General features: G+C 30.9%; 1 protein-coding gene across 1 annotated transcript; it reads left to right on the forward strand.

Moving 5' to 3' along the window:
- Positions 1-227: 227 nt before the first annotated feature.
- On the forward strand, positions 228-18840 carry LOC123655361 (glycine receptor subunit alpha-4). Its single transcript, XM_045591174.1, has 15 exons — positions 228-281; positions 7069-7158; positions 8360-8448; positions 9891-9955; positions 10091-10243; positions 10623-10773; positions 11560-11700; positions 12612-12686; positions 13203-13355; positions 13584-13736; positions 14422-14636; positions 15797-15847; positions 16462-16524; positions 16857-16967; positions 18398-18840. The coding sequence occupies exons 2-15, from the start codon at positions 7079-7081 to the stop codon at positions 18542-18544; spliced, it is 1647 nt and encodes a 548-aa protein (XP_045447130.1). The 5' UTR covers positions 228-281; positions 7069-7078; the 3' UTR covers positions 18545-18840.
- The last annotated feature ends 7076 nt before the right edge of the window (positions 18841-25916 follow it).

Genomic DNA, 25916 nt, shown 5'->3' on the forward strand with positions numbered 1-25916 from the left:
GTCCGTGCAATTGAAGTCGGTTTTTATTCATTTGCGAGTAAACACAATTACATATTTAGATAAATATAATAATAAATAAATAATCTCTTTTTAACCTTAATTTTTTTTTACTATTTTCAGTATTATATGTACGAGCGTTCCAAGCATTTTTATTTAGCAGTTACAAATTAATAATTCTGTTTCCAGATATTTTTAATTCACCATGTGGCGAAGAACTAAAGCGACTTGGGCAGGTTGAGCGTCACTCCACATGCTGACAACACTCTGCAGTCAGCAGAAAGGTTAATTTATGTACCTAATTTGTAATGTGCAATAGCATTTTACCTTGTGTTTATTCTGATATTAGTATCTCTCGTGGCTTCATTCGTGTTTAGTTTTGTTACCCAAGAGTGAAAGAGTTGATTGAATGTAGTTTGGTTATTCATTAATGGTTCAGGCTGCCCTTTTTTCGATATAGTCTAAAAATTATAAAAATATTTACTAATAAAATATTTTCCGTTATTTTTACATATATCATACAAACAAATATTTACTCCTTTTGAAAATTAGATCATATATACATTATATGTACTCGTACATTTAATATATAAAACTTTGTTGTCCTTAAACATATTCACAAAAAGTCGTAATCGCAATTTCTCTCTCTATTTTCTATAGGTACGTTAATTGCATCAAGAAGATTTAGTTCGTGTTTTGTTTAATTTTTTACTAAATAAATTGCGAAATTTTGACTAGTCTTCAAAGAAAAGACTATTTGCTCCAAGTATCTTAATACTCAACTCAGAGATTAAGGAACCGCAGAAATAACGTATTAAGTAAAGTATCGCTGTTTTTACAATATGACGCGGAGTGAAGCGGGCTTTTTAAAACGATTTTTTTTGATGTAACTTATTTTATACTTGTTATGCCATTTTTTGGTTTGTATAGATTAAAACTTACAATCGGCGTTTTCATTTAAGATATTTGTATTTTTACTCGAAATATTTATTAGTTATTTATTTTATAAATTATTCTGCCACTTATAACTACATACTTATATGCCATTTGTGGATCGATCAAAGCTTAAATTCACACAGTTACGTGACACACGACACTATTTGTGGCAACGATTAGCTAAGTGATGTCATTTTAAATTCATTATATCATGTAAATTATTAGTTATACAAAAAAAATATATAGAAATACAAACTATTTATCATGTTAAATATTTTTTTTTATCACTTTATTTTCATTTCTTTTACCAAATTTATTAATATGTATAAGCGACGGTTGTGTAGTTTAATGTCATGTATTTTACAATAGTTTAATAATATCTTTTATATTTTAATAAAATTCTAGAAACACAGCGCATTGTTAAACTGTTCATTGTTTTTGTTGCATAGCTTATCACATAAATTTTATTTATTTTTTCTATAAATAAATGTGCTAGAGAGACCACCTCACGGCTTCAATGTTTTAGCCAATAAGGTTAAATAAATACTATAAGTATATTATACAATATTTACAAGTATAAATTGTGATAAAAGTATTTTATAAATAATGTTCTGGATTATATATTTTCAAATTTGCTGCTGGAATTCACGTAAACGGTTCAATGGAAATTTGAGATTTTCTAAACTACTAACAAACATTAGAATACACACACATATATATATATATAAAGAGTATTTATTATTATTATTATTATAAACATATATGTCTATGCCTCTTGTGACAAGAGACTACTGCTTAAATAAGGACATTATAACTATAAGTAATAGTATTTTAACTGTAAAGTATAATTAATTACATAATTTTATTACCTAATAATTTATTGTAAAAAAGATGCGACTCCAAAGGTATTTTTTTCGAAAATTACTACTTTTTTATTCTTTATTTATAAAGCCATACACCTATATAAGGTTAAGTCGGCTTACTATTACTAAGTCGGCTTAATAATTACAAACTATGCGTTTAGACCGAGATCAGTTGTTTCCTTAATTCTAGAGAATGTATATAAAACCAAATAATGGCGTTTACTATTATTGCTAGCGAATTCAGAACTAAGTAAATACAGAGTGAAACAGGAACATAATATCTTGTCTTGGACATCGGGTATCTGTTATAACTTTATTCTAAGTGCTCCATTAATTTCACATTCTATCAAAAGATGCATTAGGTCTTCCTCCTTATTACAAATAACACAATTGGTACTTTCTATTTTCCTCATAAGGTAGCCAAAATTGAAAATTACTTTTAAAATTAAATATTTATCAAAAAACTAAGATGAATATTCTCCAGCTGTACTCAATTACTTTACGAACAAGAATTATTTATAATCTTTTGATTGCTCTTTTGTAAAACGATAATTTTCTACTTGTATCACTTGTCACAGAAGGCACCGATATACGAATATATAGATAATATTTCGTTTTAATTTTAAACAGTGACAAAATTGTTGAAAACCGTCAAATGGATTCAAAGTTTATTACTAGGAACACGCTATTATCGATTATAAAGAAACACGCCAAAAGGTTGTAAAGTTTTTCAATAAGCGCTCAAATAATACAATAATATATATATAATAAAAGCAAGTTTTAAATAAAAATTAATTAATGTTGTCAAAATTTAATAAACTGCAAATACCCAAAAGTTAATATACATAGCACTGGTTTGTGGATGTTGCACTGGCGGTGGCGGGTTTGATCCTCGCACATGACAAATATTTGTGTCGGCCATACATATGTTTGTCGTGGTCTTGGTGTTTGTGCAGTCCTTGGTCCTCCTCACCGTGCCTCGGAGAGCACGTTAAGCCGTTGGTCTCGGTTGTTGTCATGTTCAGATGATAACGATCGTTACTCATAGTAGGGAATATATCCGCCAACCCCCACAGGCCTATGTCCAGCAGTGGAATATTATAGGCTGAAGCACGCGTAATATACATATACCGTAAGCCAAATTCGTAATTCATTCAATTTCACAACTAAAAAGTCAAAAATATCCCGAATAATATTATAAACTTCGTCCGCGTGGAATTTAACAAAAAAGTTATTATTTAGTTCGCAAAGTTATAAAATAAATAAATTTCTAAAATAAAATAGCCCAAACTACTCCTTATTACATCAGCTATCTGCCAATGAAAACCTTGTCAAAATCAGCCCACCCGTTTTAAAAAATTCGCAGGAAGAGACAGACAGACAAAAATTGTAAAAAATGTTATTTTGGTATATGTACCGGTATACATCCATATTTATTTAGCAAAAAGTGGGTATTTTAATGTTACAAACAGACAATCTAATTTTATTTATTTTTATAGATGTGTATATGTGAATGGAAGTTTATTTTTTACGCTTTCACGCGAAAACTACTTAACCGATCATCATGAAACTTTGTACACATATCTTTTAGGGGTATTAGAAGTAAGATAGGATACTTTTTTATAAAAAAAAGTTCAATGCAAACGAAGCCGCGAGTAAAAGCTAGTAGTCTATAAAAGTTCTATGGAAAAACACATAATCAATAAAACTTTCAATATAATCCTGAATGTACTATAATTTTTATAGTGACTATAGAAAGTTTGTTTGACGTCATAATATTTCCATAGCCGATGTAGGTCATGTATTTAATTCTAGGCTGTCAGAAAAATCATGTTACGATGTGGCCTCGCTGCATGACAGTAAAACGCCCATTCGCCCTAGGACAGTCGCATAGATTGTTGAAGTTTATAGTCGCATGAGGCAAATTTGAGAAGAAAACAATATAAAATTTTATAAGAGCTTGTTAATAGAAGACGCCTTAAAAATATAGGTACAGCCAGCCAAATAAGCGGGTTGGTGCTGCTTACACTTTTTTGACGTATTATATTAAGATCAATTATTTATATTCTTATTTCATTATTCGAAGTTGAACTTGCCGCGCTACGACCACAATATGTGAGGTATGCCTTGTTACCTTACATGATACATTTAATCAACTCTATTATTGCATGTGTACAAATTTAATTCATTTCAAAAACGTTTACCGATCAATAAAGGGAAGTGCTCTAATTTATTCTTCGAATTTATAGTTTTATATTGAAGAAGGCTTAAAACTTGTGCAGCCTTTTTCTGAAGTTTAACCTCATAATAATCTCTATTTACACTGTTAAGTAAAGAGGGTAATAAGGAGGCCTACTGATGACAACATTTACTCCGTTATGCAAATCAAATACGCCGTCCCAACTTCTGTGTACACTATAAGTCTAGCCCAAATATATGTGTAACAAATAGATATTGGTTTCGCTGACAACACGATAAATATGTATAATGTTTTATATTTTGAAACTTTGCATTTGTACTGATGAAGTTGTAATGGTATGGCAAAAGAAGGTAAAAAATTTCTAATTATAAACTAACATTGCGCTCGAGATTTAGCACGTTCTGCAAAGATCCTACTGAGTAGACTTACTTCAAGGAAAAACTCAACGTTAATTCTAAGAGAGCTCTAATCATGTTTGCACTAATATTAAGTATTACGTCAGAAAGTCGTACGTTTTGGTCTGTGTGAAAGTTTCCTTCATCACATTTCACAATTCTAATGCTTATTATTCTTTTGCATTATTAACTTACTTTACAAAATAAAAAAATCAAACATCTTCCAATGGTCCTAAATATTTGACTATTTAATTTCTACACGATTATATTTAAAGCTCAAAATCTTAAATAAATTAAAAAGAAATTAAATCAAATGAAAATATTGATTTAGGTTATACAAACTTAACGAACGAAGTTACTTCACAAAATTATCTACATTCTAAAAATACTTACAGATTTAAAAGAAACAAAAAGTCTAGGTGGCAAAATAACAATCGATTTAAAATTGCTACATTTGAACACTACGTACATTACAAACTTAGCTAATTTACCCAATGTTATCCAGAAACTTAGTCACAATATTTCGCGCTTCATCCTGTTATATCTCACTGCTGGGCATAGGCCTCTTTCCCCATGTAAGAGAAGGATCAGAGCTTAATCCACCACGCTACTCCAATGCGGGTTGGCGAATATATTCCCTACTATGAGTAACGATTGCTATCAGATGTACATGATAACAACCAAGACCGACGGCTTAACGTACTTTTCTATATTTATTAATTCCATTTGTAATATTATAACTTCTCTCTATCACCTCTATGCAGACGATCTCCAAATATACTCTCATTCTACTGTAAGTGACTTGCCTCAATGTGTTTCTCGTATAAATGGTGATCTACTTGCCATTACCACATGGAGTAAAGCTTACGGATTAGTAGTAAATCCAACCAAAACTAAGACTATAATTATAGGAAGTTCTAAATTAATTAGCCGTATAAATCGATCTCAACTACCTCCTGTAATTTTTAATGGTATTGTAATTCCATATAGTGAAAGTGTGAAGAATCTTGGCGTTATTTTTGATCAACATCTATCATGGGGCCCACAGATTTGTGAAGTCAGTCGTAAAGTTTTTGCTTCGGCTGGATCTCTTCGCAGGCTGCGTAATCTACTTCCAATTCCCACCAAAATTGCTCTTGCAAATAGTCTTCTATTACCAATTCTGGACTACGCAGACACATGTTATCTTGACATTACTGAAGAGCAGATTAATAAACTTGAGCGAATCCAGAATTTATGTATACGATTCGTATTTGGACTTCGTAAATATGATCATATCTCTGAATTCCGTAAAAAACTTAAGTGGCTCCCTATTCGCTTTCGCAGGAATACGCATATTCTTAACTTACTTTACTCTATTCTATTTAACCCTGTTGCACCTGCTTATCTAAAGCAACGATTTAAATTTCTTAGTGATATCCATGAACGCAGTCTTCGTTCTGAGAATACCTTACTTCTTGAAATTCCCCCTCACTCCTCTTCCTTTTATTCTAAATCTTTCACTGTTCAAGCTTCTCGACTTTGGAATTCTTTACCCTTGCATATTAGACGTGTACAATCGCTTTCTATTTTTAAAAAGGCTGTCAAGAAGCATTATCTTGATATTCAACGTGAATAAAATTATATATATATATATATACATATGTATGTATATTTGTATGTATGTGTTTGTGTATGTATATGTTTATGTATATATGTATGTATATGTGTATGTATGTATGTATGTACGTATGTATGTATTTATGTATATGTTTATGTATGTATGTATGTAAATAAGTAAATATATTCAAACGTTTATGTCTCAATTTGTACACCTACACTGACACAATACCATCTCCTCTGCCCCTAGGTTGCCTGGAAGAGATCGCTTTTTAGCGATAAGGCCGCCCTTTGTGCCTGATGATACTCTGTTTAAGTTCATAATATGTATTATTTCTGTTTTGGTGTACAATAAAGTGTATTGTTATGTTATGTTATGTTATGTTATGTACTCTCCGACGCACGGTAGGGAGACCCACAAGGACTACACAAAGACCCAGACCACGACTAACATCTGTATGGCCAATACAAATGTTTGTCATGTGCGGGGATCGAACCCGCAACCGCCAGCGCAACATGCACAATCCATAGCTGTGACCGTTGCGGCAACGTGTCGTCACAATATTTAGTGCACACTAAATGATAGTGTCGCGGTAGACATCACATTCATATTATATGATGAGCTTTATTACATATTACAGTGAATTAATGAATAGTCTCTAATGGCATAAATCAGAGAGGAAACAGAGACGGAGGAAAAAAGTATCGGTAGTCTTTTAAAATTTGAGCTCAAATACAAAACAAAAAACGCTACAGTATGGCCATGAAATGATCAGGACAAATACGAGACACCCAATCTTGTGTGCCAAAATCACTACATGCCACATGCTCACAATACTATGTAATTATATCTATAGACAAAGTGGGTCATAGACATAGCCTTATCAAGCTTAGGTAAATTCAATCCCATGATTTATCAACTTTAAGGTAATATGAAAAAAAAAGCAAATAAAATAAAATTGTTATGGATTTTAACTAAGCTATTGCATGTTTATTTAAGAACTTATTAATATTATGAGTTTAAAAGATAATTTTGCTGTTCCTTATAATCACATTTAAACATTTAGTTTTTCTTCAGATGTCCTAATATGGGTTGGTCATGCGTGGTGGCACGCGCAGTGGCTTTTCTCCTCATGCTCAGCAGAGCGTCTGCGCTCACGTCCGACATGTAAGTGTCTAAAAGTATATTTCATGTTTTAATTTTAAATAAGCTCCACCGAAACATTCGCTACGATTTTAAGTGCTAACAGAAGCAAATAAAATTAAAATAGGTTAAACAAGCAAAAAACATTAATGATCGCGTAATATGAAGATTATACGAGTGAGTCCTTAAACTAAAAGCGTCGACTCACGTATAGAAGTAGTTTTGTTGCATCGCATTTTAAGCATTTTGAAAGCAGCAATATTACTAAAGGTTAATCATATCGAAAGCAATAGTCACAACGTGGGGTTGACCATAAATGAAAAAGGTTTGTAGGACGTGTAGGGGGCGGCGAGGCGGACGTAACACGGTAAACGTCTGTTCAAGCGTGAAAAACCCCTTTATCTATTTATAGAAGTTTCACAACATGAACACTTTTGAAATATGGAACTGTTTTGAAACGAACACTTTTGTTAATTTAATTTTTTAACCCGGGCATGTTGAGTTTACTTTTTTGTAAGAATGGAAATATGAACTTGTTATAATTTTAACCGACTACCAAAAAAGAAGGAGGGTCTCAAATATATTACATTTTTTATGTATGTTACCTCAAAACGTTTTACTGGGTGAACCGATTTCGATTATTCTCATTTTAATCTAAAGGTGGTTCTTGTTATGTGATCACACTTAAATTTGTTTGAGATCTGGCGAATACTTTTTGAGTTATCTCTAACAACGCGTATTTACTTAACTATTTTCATCCACCTACGTTATACTGGTCAATGTAATTGAAGTCGGTTTTTTTTCGTTTTCGATGGTTTCATCGTAATTATAAAAGTTTATATGAGTTTATATTTCATATACACAAATCTACTGTATATACCATTTTCACTATATAGAGATAGTGGTATTAATACAAGCTTCTTAATATATATTTAATACTTTACACGAGCTAGTAGGTTTGTAAGCTTAACTTCATACTTGGTATTACATTATAAATGCTTAATCTATTGTAACTAAATTATGTAAATTGGGTTCTCTTATAAACAAGGAAGTAGATACTAATACAAAATCAATACTACATTCAAGGCGAACGGGCAGAACGTTAGCAAAACTAAAATGTGGACAACAGTTGTAAATATATGATTACCTATATAGTTTCATCACTCATTAAGTTCTTAAGTATTGTTATATGTAAAACAAAAGTGTTATGCTAATTATTTTCCAGTTTTGCGGCGGGCAAGTCGGACAAAGAGATTCTGGACAATCTTCTAAAAAACTCCCGCTATGACAAAAGACTGCTTCCACCAGTAGATGGTAATTACCTATCTATACATTTTAGATGTAAAGATCGGCAGAATAATTGTTGAGTACTCTGGCAATAAAAGTTTTATTTCTGATGGTTTTAGCCTACGATTATACTTTCTACATCTTATAGACTAAAGCGTTACTTTTTGTTTAAATGTCATAAAGAAACAACACAATTATAGTTGCAAGTGTATTTGATAATTAAACATTCTACCCAGTAGTAGTAAATATCACAACTTATGAATATGTGTGTAACTAACTGTGTACGTGTTACAAAGACCTCTTCAAAAGAATTAAAAATAATTTTTGTTACAAGACTGTATTAACTTACAGATCCAGATTTTTGTTGTGGTCTTACGTCACCGAACGACACTGTTGACCAAAATAATATTGGGCTACCTTCGCTCCGGCCACGGTCGCACAATCGCGGTTTGTTGTGTATATGTTTTTGAAAAGAGAAATGTCTTCCCTATTATTATTTTTAGTTTATTGTGTCTCACTGCAATTATCTCTGCACAATATCTGTTTTTTTATATAAACTTTAACCTCGATTTTACCTTGTGCTATATTTCTCCTCTTAATAAATGGTTTACTCTCTTAAAAAGGAGACGAATATTATTTTCAAGTTGGTCGATTCAAGGTAGTCGAGCGATAAACTTTATTTTAAATTAATTTGTGTATTTTATTTTAATTGTATGCAATTGTAGTTTGCTTTTGAATCACATTTCTCTTGCACAAAATATGAGTTTAATATACAAAAAGCATCTGACTGAAGACTGAATATGTTTAATTTTGTGTCGCAGAAAAAACATTAACCCTTGTACAACATTTCATAAACGCATTTTCTTGGTGTTAATCACATAATTAGAGTAATCTTTACTATTTATTATTATTCTGTATTTTATTCATTAAGTTTAAATAAGAGTAAAATTATGTGGGTAAATATCATGTAGATACTTTATTTTCAAAAATGAAATCAGATATAACGCCATTTTATTATTTACATAAAGCTACTTTTGGTACCCCTTTATATAGTTTCTATTTTTTTCTCTTTTCACAAACATAAAACACAAATCAATTAATCATAAATGACTTTTTTATTATTATTAAATAATTCTGAATTCAGTGCGACATTGATATTTAAAAGAATAAAAATTTAAAATATTAATTAACATATTTACTGTAGATATTATTAGTAAAAACAACAATTTTATCTATGAACCAAGCACTTTGATGTTTTCTTTTAGACTCCAAGCATGCGATTTCTCTTTGAGATAAATGTCTGTTTGTAATCGTACAGAATATGTGTAATTCTATTCGCTATTCTTTATAAATAGCCTTTAACCATTATTTTGCTATTCTTCTAGAAACTGGTTTATAAGAAGAAAATGTTTTCATAAACAGGACAACTATTAAGTTCATCACAAATATTGTCCATATTTGGTTTCCAGGTGTCCTCACCGTAAATGTTAGCGTGCTACTTCTTAGTTTAGCATCTCCAGATGAATCTAGTCTTGTAAGTTGTTTTCTTAATAACTTATTATATTTCATTTTCTTTACAACATCATTCTCTTGTTTCTTGTTGTCAAAATCATCATTTATTTTTAAGTACATTTCAGTAGTTCGTTTTAAATATAATATATACTTTCAGAAATATGAAGTGGAATTCCTACTACAGCAACAGTGGTATGATCCTAGACTGCGGTATTCTAATCAGTCGCATTACGACTTTCTTAATGCCATCCATCATCACGAGGATATCTGGTTGCCTGACACGTACTTCATAATGCATGGAGATTTTAAGGTAAGTTTTTGTATACACTATAATATTTCCCGAACTAAACGTAATATTATTACTTATATTAGTTACCTTAAAAGGTGAGGGTGCATTTGGCAATTGAAAAAGTTGTCTTGTTATGTATTATTTACCTTACAGTAATCTGCAAAGAATAATAAAACCATATTTTGAAATTGTTATCCAATAGCAATTATTTCTATAATCCAATAAATTTAGTTGGACAAATTGTTAGAAATAGCTTAGAATATTTTGTCCAAGTATTAAACTTTATTTTATAGATGTTTTTAGAAGATTAGAAGTAAAGATCATGGATTAGTCTTTAATGTTAAAAGACTTTATGCGTTTATTGTCACATAAATCATATAATGTCCTTGTAAAATTTCAGGATCCAATAATACCCATGCATTTTGCATTGCGCATATACCGGAATGGCACAATCAACTATCTTATGCGGCGTCATCTCATTCTTTCTTGTCAGGGGCGGCTCAACATCTTCCCCTTTGATGACCCATTGTGTTCATTCGCGTTAGAAAGTAGTGAGTAATATTATTTATCTAAGAACAGAAAACAACACAAGAATTTTTTTTTACATCCGCAACATATAAACCACGCCAGACCATCAGCCTTTCTGTAATATTATATTCAACTGCATTTTTATGGCTAAGATAAGACAGCGTCTGTAGATTAGTTATAAATATATATTGTATGTAATATTTTAATATTGTTTAAATTTTGAAGTAATATATATTTCCACCTTACGTAATATTGATTATTTGCAATCATTTGAGTATAGTATAACATAGATTATGTTATGGACTTGTTATTATTAGCTGAGTAGTGTAGATTAACTGTTCACTATTACCATTTACTTGCCAGTTATTCATGTCTTCTAGGTAGCGAAAAATTAGAACAATTAAAACGTAAATAATTGTGTTTGCTGACAAACGAAAAAAAACCGACTTCAATTACATCGACAAGTAATACAACGTAGATCGACGAAAAAATAGTCAAGTAACTACGCGTTATCAAAGATTACTCAAAAAGTAGTTATCAGATCTCGATAAAATTTAAATGTGATCACATGATAAACATTAGCTTTTGATTAAATTAAAAATTATCAAAATCGGTACACGCACACCTAATCTGAAATAGAGGAGAACCCTTTTTATCTAACAAGTACAAATCAAGTTCTCTCTCTAATAAGAGTGACAGCAGTGTACTACAGTGAAATAAACAAAAAAATATGTATTATAAAAATCTTTACTTTGAACAATTTTCTAAAATTTATATACATCTTATATTTAATTAAAAACTGCTTTCAGTATCTTACGAGCAATCAGCTATCACCTACGTGTGGAAAAATGACGAAGACACGTTAAGAAAGTCGCCGTCACTGACTACTCTCAATGCGTACCTAATTCAGAATCAAACCATTCCTTGTCCCATCAAAGCAAGCTGGAGAGGTAATGGATTATTCTGTTTAATACTTTAACATCGCTTCCAATGACATTACTGACCAAGTAATCTTACATATACAGGGTGTCGGTGAAAACGGGTCTACAATATATTTTTACGAAATACATATGTCCTCGTACATATTTGCACCAAGAACATTTTTGAATATAAATAAAAATATTATGCCTACATTCAATGATTTTTACTTTACATCAAAGTATTCTGCATCGGAAAATAATACATTTACTAATACTATTATTGGATATAAAAATTTACTTGTTTAACACGTGCTGTTAATAATGACTTTAGCCAAATTTTGATTTGTTTGTAAATTTGCCGGAATCCAAAAAAAAATTTTGTTTATCGTAAAAATTACAGTGAAAATCACGAGTTTATTTTTTCATTTGTTCCCTTCAAAAACCCACTTCCTTATCAAAAAATTGTTTTCATTTTATAAATACCTAATTTCGGGACTCCCTGTATATTTGCAGCATACCGGTCGCGCCCAAATTATGTAGTTTAGTAACCCTAATATACATTATTTTGTTACGAGCACAATCCTTTTACTTAATTCAAACAAATTCTGATTAACTCTTTTCAGCTTGGTCTTGGTTTAATAAAACATACCTTTAATTTTTTCGTGCTATGTCAAAATACAACTACTTTAGAATACATGTATATATATATATATGATAGCTTCTTGTTATTATGTTAGAGAATCAGTGATAAATAGAAAATATTTTACGAGTAGTTAGCCGTAGTTATGGCATGATTGTTATTTTTATTGATTTAAAACACACATTTTGCATCAGTTGTACTTTAATACCAGCTTTTGTTTGTTACAATAATTTAAACTGAAATAAATAACTAATAAGTGACTATGTAGAATGTAAGAATTTATTAACGTCTTTGCAAGCAGCTGATGGTATTTCCCTTTACGAGGACGATGAAGAGCTGACATGTAATCTTTGCCAGAGACGATTTGAGGAGCAAGGTACCTACCTCTTGAGTTGAACTGGATGACTGACAGTCCTGTCCGGTGTTGTCGTATTATACCGTATTCTCCGCTTATGTGTGAGTAATTGCGTTGTTGTGTGACAAATAAAAAAGAACGCTAAATGGACTCCTCCAGTATTTTCATCATTCACCGTCATCAAATATTTACTTATAATTTGTGTTACTTTTGTGCACGTAATTGTTTGAATGCACGTGATAGAAATAGTAAATTACGCTATTTGAAATGTTACACTAGCTCGTACTCATACACTCCGATACACAACACGCATTACTCCTGCATACGGATTGTAGTTGATTAGAAATATACTTTTACTATAGTGACTGTAAATAAATAATTAATCTACAAGGCCACTGAATAGAGTTACTTGGAATAAATCCTGAAAATATCCTGCCAATTTATTCTATTATACAACGGAATACAACACTCAACACGATTTTGGGCGAGCACGTGTTGTATGACGTTCAATCGTTACGTGTAATATTAACTTCACAGGTAACTACAGCTGTCTAAAGGTGGACCTTATTTTTACGAGAGACCGAGCATTCTACTTTACCACAGTATTTATCCCTGGAATTATCCTGGTGACCTCTTCCTTCATCACATTTTGGCTGGAATGGAACGCGGTTCCAGCCCGTTCCATGATAGGTAAAATTGGCTGGCGAATGGAATGTTCTCGGTCTTGCATCTTGCATCTTTTCTCTTCGTAGTTGTGGCTGCGGCTGTTATATAACACGCTAACTGTCTACCTCTCGCAGGATACTGTCGCTTTCTCGTTGGCAATGTAGAACTGTTCTATTATAACGCCGACGACTTAGCGTTCGCGAGTGCTTCGTTTATTATTATTTATTTTTAGACATTTGCTTAACATTTTAGGTAATTACAGCTGCCTCAAAGTGGATCTCATCTTCACGCGAGATAGATCATTTTACTTCACTACAGTTTTTATCCCGGGGATCATTTTGGTGACATCGTCTTTTATTACTTTTTGGCTCGAATGGAATGCCGTGCCTGCTAGAGTTATGATAGGTTAGTTTTAACTCTTTATTTTGCATAAACGTTTTTAAGTTAAGTTCAACGAAGCACATATTAACTTTTAAAGTTTTTCTTAACAAAGTATACTCCAAAAAAATGTACCAATTTTTTTTTGTACGATATAAAATAAGTAACTAGGTACTAATAACATGATTTTGTAGCCCCAGATGTAATTCTTTTTATCAATTTTGCATGAATAATTAAAACATTATGCTTCTTTACAAGTAGTAGAGGTACGTATTTGTAGAATATTTTTTAATATCTGTAGAAATATCTCACGAAGCTTTACTACATGAGCACTGATTAATAGGACAACAAAACATTCAAGATATGAACATCCTGCAAAATAGGAGCATGATATTATAGTCGAGCATCATATTTATTTCAGCGAAGTATATATATGTATTATAAAATTGCTTATATTTAAACATTTCGTTTGTCCATCAACACGTGAATAGAACGTGACTATGTTCCTTGTAATATAAACGCTATGCAAAAAAAGAAAAATACTGCCTTTATTCATTAAAAGTTTACTTTGCGCAGTCAAAGAGTAACAGTAAGCTATTGAAAAATGCATAGTAATTTTTGCGCCTGCCGCTGTATAGCAAAACGCGACCGCTCGGATGTTCATATCATAGACAATATAAATGTTTCTAATTAATTATAATCTTCGACACAGGGGTAACTACGATGTTGAACTTCTTCACAACATCGAATGGTTTCCGGTCAACTCTACCCGTGGTTTCCAACTTGACAGCTATGAATGTCTGGGACGGGGTGTGCATGTGTTTTATCTACGCTTCTCTACTTGAGTTCGTGTGCGTGAACTACGTTGGTCGGAAACGACCTCTACATAATGTCGTGTATAGACCTGGCGAGAACCCAGTAACACAGGTGAGTTTAAGTTTTAAGATTTCAATGATTTTTTTTGTGTTGTTTATACATGTTTGAAAAAAAGTGTGAATTATAGCAATGCTTAATTATTGTGATTAATGCACTTAAAAAATGTCATAAATATTTCATTTATATCCGTATACATTCTTTTCGCTATAACAGCATTATTCAAAATTGCACATAAATGTAATCATTACAGTGCATTGGTATATCCTATTATTTATAAAAAAAATATTTACATCGCTTAAGACAAATAATTCTTATTTTAAATCTGCTACTATTAAATTACCTATAACCAAAATTACTTACATATTTAATTACTTTAATCATAACATTTTTCATACCACATCTTTACTTTTTAACATATAGGGAAAAAATTGAATTTTTATTCAAGCATATTTGTACTATAACACTTACGTCTATCATATTTCTATTTCACATTTACTAAATATTTATTTTAATCACTTCTGAAAAAACAACGAACATCTAATTTTATTTTGATCCCCGATTGATATCACAAAAAAACATCATAAATCTGTCTGTGTTTTTTTATTCAAATTAATTTGAGATTAATACCGAGATGTTTTATAATTTCAATTATTTTAATCGGTTCATTGCGCTTATTCGAGTTTACACAAAGCATAAAGATCTATTTCCTTGAGGAATGAATCCTGATTACATTTTCTCTTTGCAATGTTTTCTTTCATTAATTATATTCGTTAATACTGTCACGAATCAAGCATGCTTCGTCTCTCGTATTTAATATACATTGTATTCGATTCCGCATGTTTTGAAAATAAACCTTGCACGTCTTCTTTTCGATTTTGTTTTCAACACGATCCTTTTAATAGAAATTGTATGTAATATCCCATCACCAAAATACAAAGACTATTTTGTGTGGCCGTTGTCGTTCCTGTCGTATTATTTGTTGAATTCATTGAAACACTACACGATTTTTGTTAAAATAGAAAACATTGCAAAGAATCTGTAGATAACGTCAAGTGAAGAAACAATGTGAATACCAATGTATAAACTGCCGATCTGTCTGTGCTAATAGACGACATATAAGTGTGGCCACATCAATTAGTCTATGTTCACTTATGCACTCCAGTAGACCATCTGTCACAAGTGAACGAAATGTCTGTATAATGTGTTCACAGCGACTGCCCGCAGTTCTCAGCAGAATTGGCATTATACTGGCCAGCCCTTTGGTAAGAATATTCGCCATTATCATTGGCACATTCCCAATATGAGACTGTTATATTTCTTGTTAAAACTTTTTTGGACGAAAACTTTTAAAATAAATACATGTTTGTAAAGAAATATAACAGTATAGGACACATTAAAACCAGAGCACAAAATCATTAAGCCGCATGCGTAGTCTACAAAGATTTAATCTGTTGTAAAATAAGACAATTTAATAATAATTTTCTTCGTATTTAATAGTAATTATTACATGTGAGATCGTTGTATTAGTAGTGTTTAGCAGCTTTATAGAACCTTGTAATATATATAGGTAATATCATCATTATGTAAAGCGTATATTTGTTACATGAGCGAATAGCGTTGTGATTACACTTGCTTCATACCTTATAACAAACAATTACCCACACATTTACAACAGGAATACAACGGCTTCGATACTTTTAATACACTAAAATTTTAACTATATCTGCTACATAAAATCAAATGCGTAAGTGATATTTACATAAAAAATAATGCTTAGTTTAGTGACCATTAATTAACATTGAGCTTCTGCCACTCATGTCTACGAATCCGCATTTGGTGCTTCGGCTAAAGTAAATAATGGTATTCATCCACGTAGGAGGCGATGGCATTCCTCAATTGGGCTAAATCAGAAACGCCCCAACCGGAGTCTAGCGGTGCTGTAAGTGATGTCACAACGTCCAAACACATTCCGCCAAACACCATACCATCTCAGATCTGATATCACGATATCTAACGCATATTTTTTCTTTAATGCAACTTCGGATTGCCACAGCCTGTAAGTAGCCTATAGATTTGTAGTTTGTCTTACAGTATCATTAACAACGAAACCTTTGCCATTTCTTCATCTCAGACCATCGAATTTTTATTCATTTTCAATATACTGAATTCAGTAGTAATTTAGATTTTTAATTGCCTTATAATATACTAATTGTCCCGATATTCAATAATTAAATGATAGAATAAGCACTTTAAAAAGAAATTCAAATCCAGGGCGATAAAAAACGCGAGTCGACAGGGGCAGCTGACCTCGTCAATTGCACGGCGTGCACTGGAGCTCCTGGTTCGTGCACGCATACAACAAACAATGGTGGTGTGTCAGAGGTACTGTACCCATAATTTTATATTTTAAAATTCCCTATTTTATTTTAACGCTTTACCGTGCTTTACATTACTGGCTATAATATTTATCATATCTAAAACTTATTACGACGGTCCGTATCATATAAATGCAATTAACAATGTTAATAACGTGTTCAAGTCATTACTAAACATGACGTTACTATTATTTTTTTATAGTAAGGTGAATATGTCAAACTTTATTATATGAATTTAATTTTACTTATACACTATATATATATATATATATTGACGATTTAGTCAAACTTTACTGAAATTAATAAATAGTATTGGGCCTATAAATTAATTTGGTCCGTTTTTAGGGTGTAAAAAATGTTTTAATTTGAAAACGACTTAAAGAAACAGATAAATTGAAGTAATGCCCCACGAAAGCTACTGCTTTTGCCAATCTACGAGTTAATTTTCAAATTCCATTTCGAAAAATATGAACTAAAATTGTAACGAAAGCCCGTAATTAAATCATCAGCTTTAGATCATAACAAACAATACTCTTTTTGTCCTTAAAAAAGTAAATATTTGTTTATGGTGCTGATATTGAAGTTGATCACAACAATCGAAAGGCTAAACTTACTCTTTGTTCTTCTTAGAATCGTCATTTCACTTATATCACTTTTAATTTTTCGTCACAATCAAATGAACAAAACCTTTCTTTTTGCCTTTGAAGCAGTTGTTCACAAGTATAAAATCGCCTTCTCAAGAATCTCAACTTCAGTTCATAAGGCACGCCTTGCTTTTAAACAATTCCTATGTATTTTAATCATAGTTAAGCTACTTATTGTGTTGCGTAAGCCTTGTGTTTGAATCTGGTTTTTATCAACTATTATGTACAATTTTTTGTCTTTTAAATTTTTAGACTCTTCAGCTGCATTTTTTTCAAATTAAAGCAGAAATTTAAAATTTCCAGCAAATGCAGCAGTCAGTCAGTCAGTTTAGTCTATTGCAGTCTACTGCTGCCTCCCTATATGTATATATATATATATATATATATATTTACAACAAATTTTGCAAATTTTCAACTATTTTTTTTTTTTGTACTGTGCAATAATAAGTACATATTGATAAGAGTTTTCGAAATAATACACGTTCATTGGGTTGAAACTTTACCTCAGAAACCATCGCAATTTTGTATCCCTAAACAACATTCGTGACCATTGATTATTCTATCTATTTAAAACGAAACGAATTAATTTGTGCACCCAATAATATTAAAACTTAGTGTTTTAACGTAGTTCTTTCCATATAAGCTTACTTGTTTGTGTTATTAAACTTTCTATTATTTTATGCTTAGTCGAAAATATATTTTTTTCTCATTGCTTTCGTTATTAGTGTGTCAAATGTAGTTATGTACTTTTTCGTTCGCCATCATCATTCATTTGCAAAATAATTTCTTTCAGCCATGTTTCGTCCAGGTCCGTAAAAAGGAGCCGCCGCATCCGATCCGCGTGGCGAAGACGATCGACGTTATCGCCCGCATCACTTTCCCTACTGCCTACGCTGTGTTTCTTATCTTCTTCTTCATACACTACAAGGCCTTCTCTTAATGCTGCCCACGACGCGCTAAGAGCTTAACGTGCGTTCGAATATCGAAGCGGCTTCGTATTTTATATATAAAATATCACAGCTGTCTTAGATAATATAATTCACAAGATCTGATTAAATATTGTTGTGACTCGATCCAACTAAGTTTATGTGATTACTAAATATATTTTTGTGAAATATACACAAGTGAAAGCTGAAAATAACTACAATCAATATTTCGTTAAATACCTTGATAAATTACTTATTTGGTCGCATTCAAAAGATATGTTTTCCGAGGATTAAATATATTATTCGCCGATATATTATTTTGATTGCTATCGAAGCAGGACAACATTTTCATGAATGATCTTATGATAGGTTAAAGTGGGAACAATTCACTTATAGTCGATGTTGGTTTCCGAGTTGAGTGATTTAATTGTATAATGATTGGACCGCAACTTAACGTGCGTATCTAACGTCTGCTTAACAAAACCTATTTCAAACGTAAAGTATGTCCAATAATCGTAGTAGCAACACTTGTTTAGTATGTAAGACGATTTAATATTGTAGATTTTATATATTACGTACTTCACTTTAGACACCACAGTTATTGTGATACCACCAATCGCTTTTAGAGAGTGTATGTCACGCTAAGTATACAGCGTATTAAACGACTTGTTATCACACAGGTTTGAGTTTGAAGAACATGTTTACCAAATATTAGAATTAGAAATTAAAGCTCAAATAGTTATTTTTTTAGACTTAGACACCTTTCTGATAAACACGTATTTTCATATTAGACATATGATGTGCATCTACTCTACGTTCGTTATATTACGTGTAACCATGAACATGCCTTCTATCTATTGTTTTAACCAATATTAGATAGTTTATTTGCCTGTTTAGTAAGTAGTAGAATATTATAAAGTACACAATGTAAATACAACATAAACCTTTACATACGTAAGAATATAAGCTTATTCTAATAATAAGTGCGTATCGTGAATTTATGTTCTGCAAATAGTTTACATTATTTATTCCAGATAATGATATAAAATCAGTTGTGTGATTTGTAAAATAAGCTCAAAAAGCTTAATATAAGAAACCTTAGATATAAGCGTGCCTTGACCTATATTATCTTAGTTACTACTCTCACCACGCATCTCTCATTAACACGCTATAGAAAATTAAATAACAGAATAAACGCCTTAATAATTTTGAACGTTGTAAAATTGATAAAACTAATATTTTTTTGAAAACATTATAAATAATTATTGTTTTCTGCGGTTGTAATACCTAAACTTAACAACGAATTTTTTTACTATTCTAAAGCAAATAATAATGTAAAGTACATGTGTACGTAAATATATATATCTATATCGACTTCATAATTTAATAGGGAAATACCAAACCACCTTATCAATATTTAGTCATAACAAGAAATTAAAAATACATTCGGAAAAAAAACAAATTGACGGCAATGATATTACAATAACTTATATTTGATTATTTAATATGCCAAAGTGTTCTTGAAAATAGTAAATCTTACATAATATGTAGGTATATAGCCTATTGCAAAACTTACTTACAGATAAAATTAATCGGCCTCGTCCTTTACAGAACCTGCCTCGATTTTCAAAATTATTTTAAAGTATTAATAAATGTTTAATTACAAAAAAAAACCGACACAACCCGAACGACACCGAGTTGGCGCAACGGTTACAGCCATGGATTATACCTGTTGCGCTGGCGGTTGCGGGTTCGATCCCCGCACATGACAAACATTTGTATTGGCCATACAGGTTTGCCGTGGTCTGGGTGTTTGTGCAGTCCTTGTGGGGTCTCCCCACCGTGCCTCGGAGAGCACGTTAAGCCGTCGGTCCCGGTTGTTATCATGTACACCTGATAGCGATCGTTACTCATAGTAGGAAATATATCCGCCAACCCGCATTTGAGCAGCGTGGTGGATTAAGCTCTAATCCTTCTCCTACATGGGGAAAGAGGCCTATGCCCAGTAGTGGGATATTACAGGCTGAAGCGTACAAAAAAAAAACTACGTAAAGGCTTAGAGTGGGTAGCTGTCGGTACATTCAAAAGTAAGAAACGTATAATAATAGTCAATTAAGTTAGTATTTTCTTCAAAAACTTAAGCAAAAGTTCTGAAATTAACAAAAGCACGCAAAAATAAATTGACACTTTTTTTGTTACTTAACTATTTATTATCGACTAGAAAAAAGTGCGTTAAATAAAAAAAAATGGTATGAATAGTGCAAGCAAAATAAATAATGTTAAGAATAGCGAATCATTTTCATGTCATCGACGATTTAAAATATTATCTTCAATTTTATTATATCTTTTATCTACAGAGTTACTTTACCAAGCTTTCCAATACGTATTATCTTTGAAATAGAGATTAATGAATAAGCATATACATAATATCGCTCTTACTCCTGATCGTAATTTTATATATTTAACAATTTGAAATCGGCGACAAGTAATGGTGAATGTTTAGTAAATATTTTTTTATTAATAAGTACTTCAAAAATCTAGTTTACAAATCCCTCGAACAGCTGCAGTAGATACTTAAAAACACTGTTTTCGTAGGGGCCATAGTTGGCTACTTTGCTTCAAATCACTTTATTAAAACTATAGGCTGTTTATTTTTTACACAAAATACCTATAAACCATTAAACTATTTTACATCTTAAAAAAAAGTGTTTGTGTCAGCTCCGACGCAGTTTACTCCTTCAGATCGACTGTCTGAATAGGCCAAAAAAGGCTTACTAGTCTAAGAAAAAGATTAATACAATACCGCCATCTATCGGAACCCAATAAGAACGTAACGAGGTCATTTGTTCTCTAGATTTTACTCCTCATATTTTTTTCATACCGATACCTTATATGAAAATCGATTCTTAAGGAATAAACTCCAAAAAGTTTCTTTTTTTGCAACACCTTATAAAAAGAAATTTAGAGATGCACTGTAGGAAATTATTTCTGTATGACGACATTTCGTTTTTTTTTTCTATTTTTCCTTTTAATATAGTATCTGACATAGATCCTATGCTTCTTATTCCATTCGAACACGAGAGTTCAATTCATAAATTAATATAGTGTCAACGATATTATGCCTTTTGCTTATTGAAAGAGCGGACCAAAGAGTCAACTTTTGGTAATTATATACCTTATCTATATTGTATGTATAGTTAAATTGTATTTAATAAGAACCCGTTTGGCTGTGCTTTGAATATTGTAAATTAAATTGTATAGCATTATGACATTTATTTTACAACCGTAATATTGTTTGTTTTATTTTTAATTAACTACAAAATAATTTCTGCAATAGTTAATTAACTTTCTCGTCGTCTAAAATTGACCAGTGAACATAATCGACTGAAACGGGAGTATATTTTTAACCTAATAAAAATAATGGACTAATATGCTGTTACTTTAGAAGTTTAGACCCATGCTTATTTACTCGATTTTTTCTACTTCATGGTGAAACCGGATGAGAAAGTATAAACTCTACCACTGGCTTGTCTCTGCTTGAAAGTAAGGCGATATATTCTAAGACATGCCGTCCCATTTATTAATGTTTTCAAACTATAAAATATTTAAGCGTCGTACACACTGATCGATTAAAAATTTTGTTAAGTATGTCTTTTTTTTTTGACTATGTGGACGATGTGATGAAATGTTGATTTGGATTTATGATAAAAAATCGATCGATAATTGTTTAACAAGAAAGTTACTTTCAATTAATGATCTCCTATTTCAGAATAAACCTTTTGATGATTATAAAATATATAAAATTAAACCATTCCTAAATTTTATAAAGATATTCGAAGTGATACTATTTTAATTCGCAGTTTATATCTACTGTTAAAATATAAGATAAATTAATAACATATCATTCGCTTTATAAGAAACAAAAGTAAATGTATCATGCTATATTCTGTTAAAAATATATAATATTATATTCCTACGTTAATGGAACTATAAACTGTTAAATTATTGAATCTATATCTTCTGATCTTGTTTATGTTGTATATTATTTATTAGAAAAATAGTTATTTTAATGGAATTTGTGCAGAGATACAAAAGAAAAGCTAAATTTACTTTTAAGTCAACATTTCTACTATACCTACTATTTACATAACTTCTACGAATTTCCTTTCCAAAAATTCCATTAAAGTGGACTAAAATTTAGACGTATATTTCTATGGCATGAAATTGTTAAAATTGTTATCAAAAGTTTGTTTTATTTATACAATACGAAATCAAATGTGCAAATATTATACTTTTAGCACCCTTTCACCGATAAAATCTATATGAGAAAATATTATGAATGTTATTATTATAAACTTATTTATATCTCTTACACATGGCGGTAGCGATTGTCAAGGAGGTATCATAAAGTCTGTGTCTATCAAAATTCTATTTTTTTTATAATTATCACTGAAATATTTACGTATTTAAACATAATAAAAATTTGACAGAAACATGTCAAATTGCAACGAAAGCTATAAAATATAGTTTTAGCAAAAATTATTTACTTATTTACTTACCCTAGTCATATTCTAAAGACATTTATAATGCTCCTGTGGCAAACATGCATTTTCACATAAAACTTAGAACGTATTACGCTTTGCCCTAATAATTAAAGTCCAATTCGCTTTATTTTATAAGTAGGTATGTTACCATTAAAATTTTAATCTATTTAGATAAGGAAGTGAATACGCTGTAACTTAAAACAATAAAATCGAGTAGTAATTTATAAATTCCGGCAAATGGCTATTTACTATGTTGCTTTGCTCGTGTGACAGATATATAGAAAAAAATATTTTACAGGCTTTAATGTAAAGTGCGTACAACAACACATATGACGGTTTTAGTGACAGGCCAGTAAATTTATTTTACGAATCACCTGGCGTAGGGCTGAGTCTCAGCAGATCGCAGCACAACGCTGCTCTATCGAGCACAACACACCGCCACGAACGTAATTCGTCTACAGACTATTCAGAACCCCGACATCGAACTGAGGTATATTCGAAACTTCACCGCGTTCCAAATGGGTTTCGACGTCGCGCCTTACGAATAAAGCGCGACTAGTAAAGTCACATTGTTTAGAGCTTCCCGACTCTCGGGGCGCCACGGTGAGCTTATCCTTGCTGGATTCGGTTTGGCTGGCCTCGGCCTTAGAAGCATCATTTGTCGCAAAAACCCAATAATATTTTAAACATTTTTACTAAAAATATAATTAGTAAGCCTGCAGATAAAAACCCGACACTCTGTCAGATAAATGTGAAAATATAAAGCCTATATTTTTCGTTACATCTGTCACGATAATGTAATTATTCTAATTCGCTAACGTTCATTAATTGTGAATAGTCGGATCATTAAGTTATCATTAATGTATTAACATGAAAATTTGATATGATTTGATGATAGATTTCAATAAAATTCCGTCCACTTTCACCTTTGGAGTTTGCAGAAGTACAAACTTAAACTTATTAAGCGCTAAATTTGCTTTGCCAAATATTACAATTATGCTTTTAATTTTTGAAAGCTTTGAAGGCGCATTTGCCGGGAGACAACAGATGATGTTTGTGGATTAATTCATACCTTTACTTAGTTGTTCAAGTGGTATGGTGTTGAAAATGTCACACTCGCCAGAAAATAACAACCTCTTAAGGCATGCTCTAGATGTCCAAAAAACGTAGTAGGTACACCTACCTACGTATATCTCTTGATCTGAAGAGGATATATTCGAACAATTTTATTTGTTGTTTAACAAGTGCGTCATACCATTTTTAATCGAGTTCAAAAAAAGGAAGACTTTCTCAATTCGACTGTAATGTTTTTTTTTTGTAAAGTGAACCAAGTAGGTAAGTTTTTGTCGATAAATACTTCTTATTACTGTAAAAAAATCGAAATTCGAAATTTTTGACTTTAATAAGTAGGTATTAAGCCTGTGTTATGCTGTCGGTGTATATTTTTAAATTCAGAAGTGTACGTGCAAAGTCGTCACACGACATAAAATTAACTTCAAATATTCACCAATCACCACGTTTCAAACTTCACAGTACCTCACTAATATATATTGTATTTGTTTAATTTCGTTTTAAAAATATTAAAATATGAGAGATATAGAAACATTAATGTACCTACCCTAATTATTTGACTTTCTAAATCCTACTAAATATTATAGAACATTGTTGTTATTGTAAGGTTGGAGGAAAATGGTTACCTACTCGTATTATAGTGTTAATAAATATAAAATGTAATATTTTCAAATTGTTTTAAATTTGCTTTGTTAATTACGTCACGTATATTGTAAGTACATATGTTTTAGTACAATAGTATTAAGGTGCACGAAAAGACATTAGTGAGATATATAGGTACCTACCTTAATAACTCGTAAGCTTTTTTTAACTCTTTAATAAAAACTGTACCTACATCTAAACTAGCTTTACTAATATGTTTCGATTTAATTTGAATTAATATGTACATTGCATGTAATGACATATTTAAAATATTTATGTCTTCAGTATTCATTAGTTTTAATGACTTCTATTTATGTACAAATTAATGTGAAACTGATATTAAATATTTGAGTATTCTTTATTAAAAATATGTTACCTTATCGTTAGTGAATATACATAAATTATAATTAAAATATTTTGTAATTGATTCGTTGATAGATAAATTAAAATCAAAAATCAAAATTATATAAAAGTTACACATTTTTAAAACATTTCTTATAGGTTAAGTTCAATTATAATTATGAAAAAAATATTTTTAGTCTGCAGAGCAAGAAACAAATGAAATGAAATGAAAAAATATATCTTTTTAGATATTGTTCATAAACAATATACGAATCGTCGTTTATTTATGATATTTAAAGTTTTTAAGTCAATGTCACCATAGATATACTTATAAGAAATTTTAGGAATAATACATATATAATTATTTCTACTGTTGTACGAGATGAATCGTACCGTTGACTTTACATTAGATAATAAAATATATCATTTAGTACCTGGTTTATGTTTTTGTAAGTACATTAGTGTATGTTAAATTTTCTTATTATTATAATAATCGGTAACTACCTACTTAGTATGATAAAATAAACAAATTAAATTGCAATTTACGCATCGCCTTGTGTATATAAATAAAGACGAGATGACAATTGTATGTTGCATTGTAAATAGTTTTAATATAAAATAGTATTTATGATTACAATTTTCGAAGTAAATAAAACACAATTTCGGACTAAACATTTGTATTCAATTTTTCCTCCCTGATAGAAATTCCTTGCACTCGTTAGACAAATTAAATGAGTAATTTGATAGAATAATAGGTATCACCGTATTTCGAGATATTAAAAATGTG

The sequence above is a fragment of the Melitaea cinxia genome, chromosome 7 (assembly GCF_905220565.1).
Source record: "Melitaea cinxia chromosome 7, ilMelCinx1.1, whole genome shotgun sequence".
Taxonomy (NCBI): domain Eukaryota; kingdom Metazoa; phylum Arthropoda; class Insecta; order Lepidoptera; family Nymphalidae; genus Melitaea; species Melitaea cinxia.